General features: G+C 39.7%; 1 protein-coding gene across 1 annotated transcript; it reads left to right on the top strand.

Annotated features, from left to right (window-relative positions):
* The first annotated feature begins 215 nt into the window (after positions 1–215).
* Positions 216–14,424, top strand: LOC137655599 (probable RNA-binding protein 18). Its single transcript, XM_068389498.1, has 5 exons — positions 216–489; positions 8,418–8,515; positions 9,443–9,653; positions 10,083–10,159; positions 13,597–14,424. Exons 1-5 carry the CDS (start codon positions 481–483, stop codon positions 13,820–13,822), a joined length of 621 nt encoding a protein of 206 aa, XP_068245599.1. The 5' UTR covers positions 216–480; the 3' UTR covers positions 13,823–14,424.
* The last annotated feature ends 385 nt before the right edge of the window (positions 14,425–14,809 follow it).

The raw sequence follows: 14,809 nt of genomic DNA, 5'->3' as shown, positions 1-14,809 counted from the left end.
AAATTGGTTAGTCTTAAATGATATATTTTCGGCCTTTTTTTTTACTTTTTTCGTGCTAGACACCTAATTTTGGCCTTTTAAAAATTAGTTAGTCTTAAATGATATATTTTCGACCTTTTTTTACAATTAGGTTGGCCTTTTAAAGCTCCAGTTAATCAGACGTTGGCCTTTTCTCATTTGGAAAACCTGGCAACCCTGGTTCGTACGAGGGTTGCCAGTTTGGCCTTTTTTCCGGCCAAAAAAACTCAAATTTGACCTTTTGTATTTAAATAGGTTGGCCTTTAGTAATATGAAAAAAGCCGGCCCTTAAATACTATATTTTTGACCTTTTTCTATTAATGGGTTGACCTTTTAAAGCCTCTGTTGATTAGAAATTGACCTTTTCTCATTTAGAAAACCTGGCAACCCTGGTTCGTACCCTTACTCGCGTCCGATATTCATCGCGCATCATTCACCCACCAACGGATGTGATCTGCGGTAATGACGGATGTAAGTAAACAAAGTCATCGTGAAACTTAATTAAGGGTTTTTATGTATTTATTATTACTTATCTGAAACGAGCAGTTGATTTGCTGTCATATTATGTATGAAAAAGCTTATTGTAGCTAAATTAATACTCAATATTTAAGTAAAAGTCTTCGAGGTGAGGTTAGGTCGTAAGACAGTGGTTGTTTGCCCTTTTGAAATAGGGCTTTAGCTTATCTCCCTTTTTATTTCAGACTTGTTTATAACTGGAATAATACGAGTTTCAATCAGATAACCACATTAGAATTGTCTAAAATACCTAAAAGTACCTTTGGGACACTTACTTTCTCCATAACACATGAACGCGTTTTCTAAAAATGTATTACCTAAATACCCTAGGATTTTTTTTCCTTCGGGATGTATATATGATGTATATATGATAACGGCCATGCCCCACAAACCCCGTATTTTTAACCTTATGTCTAAATATATGGCAGTCTAGGGTCGGTCGCAGCGGCCGTTCCCTCGATAGATAAGTAGGTAAGGATATGCCCTGAATGTTAGGTTAGGTTGGGAAAGTTTAGGTCAGGTGGTTTTCCATGCATGCGAGAGGTCTTCTCTGCCGTTATACAGATGCTGCGATTATTCGTTACTGATTCTTATTCACTAGTTAATTACCTACCAGTAAACATATGCAGTGCCTAGGGTGTAACTTTTGACACTAATTAAATGCATTTGATAGAAAACTTGACCATATACTCAGATGTAGACTGCGAAGTAGTATTATGTTTGTCAAGTAGATTTTATTGCCACGCCCAATGTAGGCTTGTACTCACAGGTAAAACTGCTGGTATGGGTTTAGGTTGCGGTAAATATACATTCTACAAAATACTGCGTTTTAAGGGTGTTCCCCATTATCGGCAGATATATAAATGGATAAATTTCGCCAAGTTTTATTTGCAGTGAAAATAAGCTATTTTTTAAGAAAATCGGTGTTTTTCTATTATAATTATTATTTGCTAAGCTACAACTCTAGTTGGAAAAGCAGAATGCTATAAACCCAGGGGCTTTAACAGACAAAGAGGAAATACCCGCTTTTTAGTAGAAATTTGTTTTTTGTTTTTGAAGAAGACTCTCATTTTTCATTAGAAAATATCTTTATTAGTAGAAAAGCTTTTCTCGTCCATAACTGTAATAAAACCCCTTTAAATTTGAGGACATTATTATATTTTCATCCATAATGATGTTTTTGCCAAATCACTTTCTTTTACGTAATGTTTTTGAAAAAAAATTTTTTCCTTGGAAGGAAGATTTTCATTGCTTGATTTCTCATACTGTAGTCCATTTCTTTTAGCGATGCATATTTGCACCGACTCGCAGCGGTGCCCTTTTAGCTCGGAAAAGTTTTCGGATCGCTGATTGGTTGGACAAGATAATTCTAACCAATCAGCGATCAGGAAACTTGTCCGAGCTAAAAGGGCACCCCCGCGAGTCGGTGCAAATATGCATCGCTAAAAGAAATGGACTATTGTCCTGATCTCCATGCTATTAGATGCATGTCATTCTTTGGGCTAACAGGAGCCAACGTAAACCCCCTTCCCCCGTTAGGTAAGGACACTGCTGCCTAGCCTAGGCAAGGCAAGTTAATGTGAGGAACTTTAGGTTGGGACGTACTGTATTTCTTTGTTTCCCTAGCGAATTGTGGTTATCATTTGTATTTTCTTGTGTATATTACAATTATGATTTTCATAGTAAAAATTACTAGGCTTTAATCATTGTCAAAAATACCCTCTTTTTAAACCAATCAATTCTGGTTAAAACTTATCAAAATTATTTGAACCCTTTTACCCCCAAAGGACGTACTGGTACGTTTCACAAAATCCATCCCTTTACCCCCATGGACGTACTGGTACGTCCTTGCAAAAAATGCTATACAGTAAAATTTTTTTTTTCATATATTTGATAATTTTTTGAGAATATTCAGGCGTTTTCCAAGAGAATGAGACCAACCTGACATCTCTATGACAAAAATTAAGGCTGTTAGAGCAATTTAAAAAAGATATACTACAAAATATGCTGGGAAAAAAATAACCCCCTTGGGGTTAAGGGTTGGAAATTTCCAAATAGCCTGGGGGTAAAAGGGTTAAACATAGAAATACATCTGGAAAAACCATGTTTCACTACAGAAGGTCATCAATTTACATACATCTGGAGATAAAAACACAAATCCAATAAAAAATAACAAAGATAGGATAAAGACAAAATTGGACTAGCAAACAATTTGACTTTCAAACAGCTTCTCGGAACCAATGAAGCTTGTAAGTTGAGGACCTATGTATTTCTTCCTACGTAGATTCAAACGCTCGAACGTTAACCCTTTTACCCCCTGGCTATTTGGAACTTTCCAACCCTTAACCTCCAGGGGGTTATTTTTTTCTCAGCACATTTTGCAGTATATTTTTTTTTAAATTGCTCTAACAGCCTTAATTTTTGTCATAGAGAGATCAGGTTGGTCTCATTCTCTTGGAAAATGCATGAATTTTCTCAAAAAATTATCAAAAATATGAAAAAAAAAATTTCTATAGCATTTCTTTGCAAGGACGTACCGGTACGTCCATGGGGGTAAAGGGATGGGTTTTGTGAAACGTACCAGTACGTCCTTTGGGGGTAAAATAGTTAATAGGAATGCGCTTTCAGTGTAGCTGTAACTCACCATTCAACATTTATAACGAGATGGTGGTTATAGGCAAGTGAAGGGAAACATTGCCCCCCCCCCTGCAACAATGCACTGGGTAGCCACTTTTGTTCAGCTGCTAAATAGTAAAGATATATTCCGGTGTCCTCAACTGGGCTTTTTAATTCCTCTGTAAGGACAGTGAGACAAGCTTCACCAACGACAACTGACAGTTTATTCAAACATACGTGGGAATATAATACAGGGTGCGGATGGAAAAGTAGCATGCGCTCAGGCGCCAATTCGGCTTGAACTAACCGCCAAAATATGTGTGTTTTTACACACGCACAAATACTTGAATTACAAGTCAATAGAAATAGGTAATGAAATAATAAATACATGGAATTGTAGCTCTGAGGGAGCGGAATAAATATATACAGTTAGCCACTGTGGCGAAAGGAGAATTTAAATAAAATAGAGAATTCGGTGAAATTGCTGGACGACGGAGGAAGTGATGACCTTACACCTCTAATTTTTATTCACGGGGAATACTAAGGGTTTCGCAGTTTCAATAAAACTGCAGCTGGCTGACAGCATTTGTGAAACCTGCCGTTTACACTTTTTGTTCCTTTGTAACAACATTCCTGTGCTAGTGTAGACTAGTGTTGAGGATGTACATTTTAAAGTTTGAAGGCCGTTCAGGAGTGGTAGATGCAAGGGGCAGTGACATTTCCCTATCAAGCAGGATAATAAGCTATAAGCCCAAGGGGTCCAACAGGGAAAAATAGCCCAGTGAGGAAAGTAAACAAAGAAATAAATAAACTATGAGAAGTGATAGACAATCAAAATAGAATATTTAAAGAACAGTAACAATATTGAATTAGATCTATCTTATATAAACTAAAAACTTAAAAAAACAAGAAGAGAAATAAGATAGAAAATGTGCCCGAGTGTACCCTCAAGCAAGGTAACTCTAATCCAAGACAGTGGAAAGCCATGATACAGAGGCTATGGCACTACCCAAGACTAGAGAACAAAGGATTCATTTTGGAGTGTCCTCCTAAAAGAGCTGCTTACCATAGCTTAAGGGTCTCTACCCTTACCAAGAGGTAAGTAACCACTTAAAAAATACAGTGCTGCTGTAATTGAGCTAAGAAGAATTGTTTGGTAATCTCAATGTTGTCAGGTGTATTAGGACAGAGGAGAATGTGAAAAGAATAGTCGCTGTTTGGCCAGTCAAAGGACCCAATAACTCTTTAGCGGTAGTATCTTAACGGGTGGCTGGTGTCCTGTCCAACCTACTAGTATGCATTAACATTTTATGTGCTGGTGCGCTCCACATCACCTGTGCGTGATCACACACTCCAACAGGAATCGCCTATTCTCCCGCAGGTGATCGTTCTTTCCTAAAAGAGCGCCAATTCACCTATTCGCTATTGCACACTTTATAAATAGAACTTACCTGGCAGTTATGTATATATAGCTGTAGTCTCTGACGTCCGGCAAAATTTTTCAAAATTCGCGGCAACTGCCGTGTGGTGGTTGTGCGGTTAAGGTGGTTAACACCCCTTACAGGGTGGTACGTGGAATCATTCCCGTTTTCTGTTCCTCAGATCATCTCTGCCGGTTGGACTGACAACACCGTTGGTCCGCCATTGGAGTTTTTCGTTCGCGTTCCCTGTGTCGCTGTACTGGACTTCTTGTTAGGTGACGCACACTGATCTAGGGTTTTGGCAATCGGTTTTGTTATTATCTTGAACTATTTGTTTGTTTACGATGACTGATACATTAAACATAATTTTCGTGTTTGTGTAAATGAGGTATGCAAGGTGAGGTTACCGAAAGTTTCGGTAGACCCTCACACTGTTTGTTTAAAGTGTAGGGATTTTGAATGTGCGCTTGATAATAGGTGCAAGGAATGTGAGGTTTTGATCGAGAAAGAATGGTTAAGTATGAAATGCTATGTGCGTAAGTTAGAGTTAGATAAATCCAGGAGGGCTTCGAGATCTAAATCTAATTCTGCTTGTGAGCTTAGCTTAAATATTTCTTTAGATCCCTTAATTAATTCCTCTGTAGAAGTTGAACCTTCTCCTGAGGTAGTAGCTCCTGCCCCTTTTACAGGAACGGTATCTACGGATGACACTCGGTACGCCAGGATGGCGGCTGAGTTGAAGGCTATTAAAGACCAGCTTTCAGCCTTTAAAGGTAAGAGTGAGAGTGTGATAAGTACTTGTGATAGTGCAGTGGAGGTGGCGACTGATCGAACTTGTCACGTCCCTAGGTCTAGACCTCTACCAAGCTCCCAGGACCAAGGGAGAAGGTACGTCGATGGCCGCAAGGGAGTGAGAGGTACGCAACCTCGGTCAGCCGTCGCCTCAAGCAGTCCTGTTGCTTTTTCCTCATGACCGCCATGGAAAAGGCGTGTCGGAAGTAATGGTGTCTTTCCCAAGCCCCTCGCCTAGACGCAAATGGCGGTATGAAGCTTCGAGACCGACCAAGAGGAAATGGAATCAAGCTGACCAGACCCGTTCTCGCTCTCCCTCATCGAGTAGCCCGGAACCTTTTCCTTCAGAGGATGACTGGGACGCCGTTCCAACGAAGCGGTCAAAGTCTAGAAATGGAGGGAAGGAAGATTCTCCTCTTCTTGTAAGTGACGAGAGACTATCGAGAGAACCTTCTCCTACGACCAGCGCTACTCGGCAGCCATCGCCTTTGGAAACGCAGGATCCAGCAGCAGTCGCGAAATCTTTTATGAAAGGTATGCAGAAGCAGCTAACTTCTCTGGTATAAGCTTTTAGCTGCCCCTCCTCCCAGTCGGGCAGACGTAAGGACGACTCTTTACCGATTAAGAAATCGACCTCTAAGAGGGAACGGAGTGCCTGTTCCAGGGAACCGCAGCGCGATAAGTCGAGCGCATGGTACCGCGCCTTTTCTTCCTCGATACGCCGCCAGGACGCTTTCGTCTCTCGCTCGCGACGCCAGGACGATTCCAGCCTGCCTCTCCAGGACGCTTCCGCTTCACGACGCCAGGACGCTTCCGCTTCACGACGCCAGGACGCTTCCGCTTCACGACGCCAGGACGCATGCAGCTTTCGTCGCAGGGACACTTCCAGCTCTCGGTGCCAGGACGCATCCTTCTCCCGCCTCGAGAACGCTTCTAGCGCGCGACGTCAGGACGCCTCTATTGCGCGGCGACAGGACGCACACGTCCCTCGATGTCAGGACGCATTCAGCCCTCGCCAACAGGATGCATCCGAGGATTTGCTCTTCTCGGACGTAGATGAGCAATTGGAAACTGATCGGCTTGTTAAAGCAACCTCAGACTTAGTGCCTGCAGGCCAAAGGGAGACTGAGTTGGAAGTAGGGCAAGATCTAGAAGATATCTCAGAGGATGAAGATAAGCCTGCTAACGTGGCTGCAGATTTTAAGGTTCTCTCTCGCTCTCTCCTTGAGCTCTATGGGGAGGAGTTTCAGCCTGCTGCTCCTCGTTCTCCTTAGTCGCAGTTTAGCAGGAAGAAGGCCAAAAAGCAGTCGGCTTTCATCAAAATGAACCTGTCCATCTTGGCTAGGAAGGCTCTTGCTAAAATGGATGACTGGCTGAAGGAGCGTAGGCAAGTGGTCAAGACTACCTTCTCGTTTCCACCAGCTAGACTTGCGTCTAAGGCGGGCATGTGGTACGAGACTGGAGAAGCTCTAGGCCTGGGAATGCCTGGCTCCTCCCAGGGGGACTTCTCTGGCATTGTTGATTCTTCCAGAAGACATGCCCTTAACTCTGCGAAGGTAATGTGGTCTATGTCTGAGCTTGACCACCTCGTCAAGGGAATTTTCCGAGCCTTCGAAGTCTTCAGTTTTTTTGACTGGTCTCTGGGTATGCTGGCCAGGAATCAGAGCGGTTGGAAGATACAGAAGACCTTACTAGTATTATGGCCTGCATGGACAAGGCTCTTAGGGATGGGTCAAATGAGTTGGCCTCCCTATTTTCGGGAGGAGTTTTAAAGAAGAGGGCCCTTTTATGTTCCTTTACTTCTAGAGCAGTTGAAGTTGCGCAGAAGGCCGAGCTCCTTTACGCCCCTCTATTGGAGCATCTTTTTCCTGAGTCCCTTGTCAGGGACATTACCCTTTCTCTTGCGCAAAAGGCCACACAAGACCTCATGTCATGTTCTGCAAGGAAGTCTTTACAAGCGGTTCCTTTGCCATTGAAGAGAGGGGAGAGGAAGCTTCAGCAGCCCTTTCGAGGTAGAGCTCCGACGAGAACAGACTTCAGGGGAAGAAGGCAGGAGATGGGCGGAAGAACGAATAGGGGTTCGTTCAGATCCCGCCCCAGGAGATGAAGCTCAAGTCTTCCAGACCGCAGTGTCACTTTTTTGGCAGGCTTGGAAGAAAAGAGGGGCAGACGACTGGTCCCTCTTGGTCATCAAGGAGGGATACAAGATGTGTACCTTTGCAGTATTGTTCTTTCTCTTCTGATCACAAAGACAATGAACACAGAGTGTAACTCATTTCACATCTTGGTAGTTTCTCTTCAGGCAGGACTTGCCCGATTTGGACCAAGTGATTACAGTACCTGCATGCCTATACTGTAATGAGCATTCTTCTTCTGCTAGGTACACATGCTGGCAGTATTCATCAGTTGATGACCCCTTTGTAACAGACTACGCTCTAAGTCAGAGTTTTCCATTCATGTTAATCTTGATGTCTGGTCCAAAACTTCCAACATTATATCCCTAGTTGATTTTCCCATAAGCCAGTACTGTACTGACCAAGGCCCTAATAGCATCTACACCCCTATGTGTTGCTCTTGGAAAGATGACGAGTCCAAGGAAGAATAAACCTTCCAGTTTGGTTCTAAGATGCTACCTCCAACCAAAGGATTGATCTTATTTAAAAGATGATGGTTTGTTTACTTTCAGGGAAAATTCTCATTTTTTAAGTAATTTTTATTTTTCTAACTATATAAAGCTTTAGTTCTTGGACCAAAAGTTGGAAGTGATTTGATACAGTCAGGCTGACAGGTATCTCCCTCCACCTACCTCGCGTTTAAATATTGCGCTTATCTTGTTAGCGATTCAATGTTCGATCCAGGTCACACTGAAGACGTGCACCCTATTTAAAAGGATTTAGTTTTGTATGGTTAGAATAAATGCAAATTAAATTTAGAAGTTTGTGGTTTTTACTTTGAGTTGGAATTCTTCAAAAGTTTAATTATTTTAAAAACCAATTATATTTTCCATTTGCATTTTAGAAAGCTAAATAGTATATGTCAAAAATTGTTTTGCAGGAAGTCACACTGCCTCTACCTTTGCCTCCAAAGGATTCAACCAGAACAGATGACAGACGGTTATGGGTGGGGAACCTAGATACTCGAATGAGAGAGTAAGTACTTAACTGAAGATTTTCTGTTTGGGCAGACTTTATGATTTTCCTCCTTAATTTCTACCATGAATTATTAAATGAACTACAGTGATGCCTCAGGATACGAAAGTAATCCGTTCAGGATACGGTTTCGTATCCTGATTTTTTCGTATCCTGAGTCACGTTTTACATGTTAATAGCCTAATCTGTTCCAAGCCTTAGAAAAAGTCACCTTTTCTTTCATAAACACGCTAAACTGTAGTCATAAACATGCAATGCAGCCATTTCTATCATTCAGTAATTAACCCAACCGTTAAAAACAGCCTAATCCATTCCAGAAACCACCATGAGATTATTCAATAATGTAGTTATAGCCTAGTTATCCCCTCCAAGCCCTAAGAAAACGGTCCATTTTCTTTACTACTGTATAAAAGTTACGGTACTGTATGTAAAGCATTTGGATCAGTGAAGGTGTATTGTTACCTGTACACCTAAATTAAGGGTTGATACCCTGAAAAAAAAGGTACTGTACTCTCGGCGACGAGTTGGGATCTCGTAAGCTTTTCGTATCCTGAAAATTTTTTCGTATACTGGGGCATATAAATCTTTGTATCGCTTTTCGTATCCTGAATTTTTCGTAAGCAGAAACTTTTGTATCCAGAGGTATCACTGTACAGTTTTTGATTTGACATATTTGAATTTTTTTGCTTCCTTTGATTTAATTTCTATCATGAATTATTAAATGCAATACAGTTTTCGATTTGACATATTAATTTACTTTGAAGGCTGCTTTTCCGGTCCCATACAGCATATGATTTATTTTTCTCCTTTTGATCTAATTTCTATCCTGAATCATTACTGTAAACCCATTACAGCTGTGTACTGTGCAAATAACTAAAAAAAGATCTTTTGGGTATATCTAATCGCGGTATTGTCTCTCCCCTATTGGTATCAACTCCTTAAAATGGTGGAAAACTTTGGCCCATTGGTGGAATTTGATTTTCTGTACCATCGTTCGGGACCTCAAGCTGGGCAACCCCGGGGATATGCCTTCGTTACCTTTAAATCGTCTCAAGCCGCCCACTCGGCCATGCAGAGGCTCGATGGGAAGGTCATTTTGGGCCGGAGGATAGCTGTGAAGTGGGCTCATGCACAGGATGAGGTAAGGAATCCTAATCTGTTGTTTTTTTTGTCCATATGGTAAGTTGTTTACTGTCATATATTTCATGATTCACATATATACATTAATATAGAGGGTTTGTTCATCTTAACAAATATATCTGTAACCACAAAAAAGGTAAATCCTCTTTTCTCATTATGGTATGAACTTGTTTTTTTAGTGACATTGTTTAAACTTAATTGAATGGGTAAAATTACAAACATCTTTTTCTACTTAACGGAAATAATGAAATTCTTGTACATGGATGCTTTCTCCAGTTAGGAAACTTACTCTGTGACACTTTGAATGGTTTGTTTATGTGTGAACAAAACTTTTAAATCGTAATTTGGTTAAAGGAAATTATAATGGCCCATTTCTGTAACAGCTTGGGTTTTATCATATGGGAAAATTCATTACTCAATTTATTTTCAGAGTGTATATGAGAGAAGTAAAGAAAAGCCAGCCCCTCCTATATTGAGTGGAGGTAAAGCAGAATCTAGTCAAATTAGGTATGTATTATGACCCTTGAATGTTTATTTCGTAGTCCCCAAAACTTTCTTTTCTTTCTAGCCAACTGGAAACCAATTAATGAATGGTACAGTTATAGCATTGCTGTACTGTATTTTGAACAGAAGTTGTTGAAGGTCTCTATTAACCCTTTTACCCCCAAAGGACGTACTGGTACGTTTCACAAAACTCATCCCTTTACCCCCATGGATGTACATGTACGTCCTTGCAAAAAAATGCTATAAAATTTTTTTTTTTCATGTTTTTGATAATTTTTTGAGAAAATTCAGGCATTTTCCAAGAGAATGAGACCAACCTGACCTGTCTATGACAAAAATTAAGGCTGTTAGAGCAATTTAAAAAAAATATACTGCAAAATGTGCTGGGGAAAAAATAACCTCTTGGGGGTTAAGGGTTATAAATTTCCAAAGAGCTTGGGGGTAAAAGGGTTAATGAATGGTACAGTTATAGCAATGCTGTACTGTATTTTGAACAGAAGTTGTTGAAGGTCTCTATTAAGTCGTGAATTTGACATTCCTATTTCAACACCGAAACGTTTGGGTAGTTAAGCTGATAATCTTCTTTCTTCTCTTATATTCCAGATTTGTTCTGACATGAATCCAAACTTTTCATCCTTTAAATAGGAGGTAATTTCAGCTTGAGCTAAAGTAGCCATTGAGTTGGTAACGAGGTAGTTAGTTATGGTAGACTCGCCTGTCTGTCAAAGACATGTCACATTTGACTTTGGCCACAACTACTACTGACATCTCATATATCTACACTGGAAAATTTTTCAAACTGGCTTTTGAATCTTTTTCTCATAACTTTTGATGGTGTTCGTGTGTTGGGCTTTGCAATGAAGAAGAACAAATCTAGGAGTATGTGAACATGTGTTGAAAGAAAAGTAAGTAATGTGTTAAGTTTATAAGTACTTCCTGTGGATCCCCATGAACTTTGTTCTTATTGGAGGGTTATGACTTTTTACAGTCTTCTCCCTTTGCCAAACAAGCCTGGTGTGCTTTAGGAAAAGTTTGCAAAGAAGATAAAGAAGAAATCAAGGCAGTCTTCTCTGGCGTCTGCTGAGGCAACCCTATAGTGGGATGCTGAATTCCTAACTCCTTTGGAACATCGACCCTCCTGTAACTCCTACGGGCATTTCTTGGGTTTGGTTGGAGTGCAGTACATGTAAGGATCATGTTATGGTATTTTTCTCCCCAGTTAGGGATATACTCCGTCATAGCCCAGAGGCTCAGCTGTTGCTTTTGTCATTGGTGGTCACTCTGACCTTGATACCTTTGCTGCCCTTAGAGAAAGATTGGCAAGAAGAAGAAGCTAGCTCGCTTCTCTTCCTCTCCTCCTCTTCTTATTCTGACCTTTCCTCGTGAAGAAGTCCCAAAGGATCTGACCTTGATACCTTTGCTGCCTTTGGAGAAAGACTGGCAAAAAGAAGAAGCTAGCTTGCTTCTCTTCCTCTCCTCCTCTTCTTATTCTGACCTTTCCTCATGAAGAAATCCCAAAGGATCTGACCTTGATACCTTTGCTGCCCTTAGAGAAAGACTGGCAAGAAGAAGCAGTTAGCTCGCTTCTCTTCCTCTCCTCCTCTTCTTATTCTGATCTTTCCTCATGAAGAAGTCCCAAAGGAAGGCCGATCGCAAAAAAGTCTTCCAGAATCTTTAGCGTGCAAGGGAGAAATGGACCTCGCCAGTTACCGGTACTGGGGTCGGCAAACTGTAGCGTGGGACAGGTTTTTTGGCAGCTGGTAAGCGTTATGAGACTGATTTCCTTCATCCTTGGCCAGGTGAGAGCAAAACTTGACCATCTTTCCCTCCTTTTTTTTGGTAATTGGCAACCCATAGCTATACTGTACTGAGAAACCATATTTGAGATTGTACAAAATCAAAAGGCACTAAATACTATACGAAATTGAAATGCTTCTTTATGAAAATATGTGAATAAGACTGAATGAATTAAGATTTTATCAACAGTCAAAAACAATAATTTGTAATTCCCTAAAAAATGGTTGTCTGTTCCTGATATTGGTACTGTATTTATAACATGATACAGACACAGAAATAGGCTCTCAACATTCAAACTGAAACTCACATGGTTGAAACGTAAACAATGGAGTTTGTGAGGTGTATGAAGAGGAGCTTTCAGCTTCAATTGATGATACTGTACTTCTAATTTTGAAGGTTTATAGAAATAGACAGGGTTTATAAACTAAAATTTATCATTTCCATACTTGCCTTCAAATAGAGAAGGCTATTTGTACAAGTGCCAACTTGACGACCTCAGTTGAAATATAAATTTCTTTCTAACTTCCCCGAGTCTGCTATACTGCCACCCGTGGACCAAGAGATGAGTGAAAATGCGTTTCCAGCCAATCACAACAACAATGGTTCAGATTTATGTGCCCAGCTCAAATCCTTTTGACTCTTCTCCTATGCACCACTGTCCTTTCATCTTGTACACAGTAGTTTGTTCCAACACAGAGACTTACCTCGAACTACTTTCTTAGGAGTACCTGGAACATCCTCTCAACCGACCAGAGTTTTGTTTAGTTTACCCTACTTCCGTTTTCTGTGATGGTAGGCCTAGGCGGAGGGATACGTGCCCTGAGGGCAATCTCGAGACAGGCCTCATGTTAGCTTGGGTCTCGACCTTCAGTAAGTTCTCTGGTTGTGTCGTGATATCATCTCGACGCTCTCCGTATCTCAGTGCGACCCTTTGTGTCCCCGACTCTTGTGTTTCCGCATGGTCCGTTGTGCTTTCCCTTGTGCTTTCGCGCTTATAACTTAATTCGCTTGTGTTTTCCCTTGTGTTTATTAGTATTCTCTTATAATTTTCCGCTACGTTCCTGTGTGGCGGTATTGTGTAGTGCGTCAGTGGTTTTTGGTATTGGTGTACCCCTAGTAGTACGTAGGTGGAAGAACAAAGGTTCTAATTGGCTCATTCAGGGTTCTGTCTCTTGGCATCATGGTTCAGTTTCTGGGACTTTGGTTGAAATTCTAGAATAAATTTTGAACCTGTTCAAGCTTATGGACATAAGCATTTGTATCTTTCAAAGTTTGCAAGTTTAATTTTTGCATGCATAAGAATATCTGTATTTGAATAATAGGTTTGCTTGAATAAACAAATTTGGATTATATAAAAAAAATTCATGTGCTTTTGAACATCAAAAGAAATCATATTACTGCAGTTACTTTTTGTTCATCTTGATTACTGGTTAATTCCTGCATCTTTTATTGCTAAATTTTTGTGTCTTAAGCATTCATATAATTAAGCAGACCCTTTTATGAAAGGTCTCAATTTCATAATAGCCAATTGCATCCTTTTTTTTTTGTCATTTACTCGCAATTTAGAGTACATTACGTACATGTCTTTTTATCGCCAATCAATCCTGTTATTTTCACCTCGTGAATGTTTTTTTTCCTTACAGTAAAAAAAGTAAGATTGCAGCTTTAGAAGCCAAGCTCAAGTTACTCGACGAAGATAATCTCAAAGTTAACCTGACGCCGGATGTCGGCGCCAGCGCTTCCAACCCTACCTCCGTAACTTATTCCTTTATCGAGAGAAAAGCTAAGATGCAAGGCCACAAATCAACATCTAGATCTCAATATTCTAATAATCCATATCCAAGATCTCGTACTTCCAAAAAGCGCTGAACTGTGTAAAGCTGAGGTTTATTTAATAATTTTTTTATTTGCAAGGATGGTCATTTGGCTAGTCAGTGTACGTACAGGCCATTTTGCTTTAACCAGCTTACCAAAATGACTTGTATGTAGCGTAAAGGAATCAAGCTATTCATGCATACGATACAAAAGGTCAGAACATAAATGCCTTTTTCGACTCGTTTATATTAGATCCTCACAAAAATATATTCTGAAGTCCAGTTCTATGCACTTGTTCGACAATACGATAGTGAGAATTGGAAGAAACCTGGAATGCCTGATGTTTGTGCTATGATATATATAAGCTAGTATATTGTTTACTCCCAACTGTCATATTTATTTAACAATTGTCTAGACCATTTGATGGACAGTAAAATTACCATTTCCGTGAGACTTATTTTTTTTTTCCATTACTTTTACAGGTCATACATTTTATAACTTCTTTTTCCATTACTTTTAGAGTTAATTCATTTTATAACCTCTTTTTCCATTACTATTACAGTTCATACATTTTATAACTTCTTTTTCCATTACTTTTAGAGTTCATACATTTTATAACTTCTTTTTCCATTACTTTTAGAGTTCATACATTTTATAACTTCTTTTTCCATTTAGAGTTCATACATTTTATAACTTCTTTTTCCATTACTTTTAGAGTTCATACATTTTATAACTTCTTTTTCCATTTAGAGTTCATACATTTTATAACTTCTTTTTCCATTACGTTTAGAGTTCATACATTTTATAACTTCTTTTTCCATTACTTTTACAGTTCATTTTATTTTTTTTTTCAATTACTGTTGCAGTTCATACATTTTATAAATATTTTTTCATTACTCTAACAGTTCATACATCTCGTAAACCACCGTTGACTTATTTTCATTACATAAAAAGGAAAACTGACTTGACAATCAAGAAATGAATTCAAGTTGTTCGAATCCTGAATCATGTTTTCTCCCCTTTAGAAATAAAATCATAAAT

This window comes from Palaemon carinicauda, chromosome 16 (genome assembly GCF_036898095.1).
Source record: "Palaemon carinicauda isolate YSFRI2023 chromosome 16, ASM3689809v2, whole genome shotgun sequence".
NCBI lineage: Eukaryota > Metazoa > Arthropoda > Malacostraca > Decapoda > Palaemonidae > Palaemon > Palaemon carinicauda.
The sequence above is the reverse complement of the archived record's forward strand: the minus strand, read 5'-3'. Positions and strand labels throughout refer to the sequence as shown.

Bases quoted from the DNA above. Each gene is read 5' to 3' on its own strand.
- LOC137655599 (XM_068389498.1), top strand. The intron at 9,654-10,082 runs GTAAGGAATCCT...ATTTATTTTCAG, and splicing joins GGGCTCATGCACAGGATGAG to AGTGTATATGAGAGAAGTAA. The intron at 10,160-13,596 runs GTATGTATTATG...TTTTCCTTACAG, and splicing joins GCAGAATCTAGTCAAATTAG to TAAAAAAAGTAAGATTGCAG.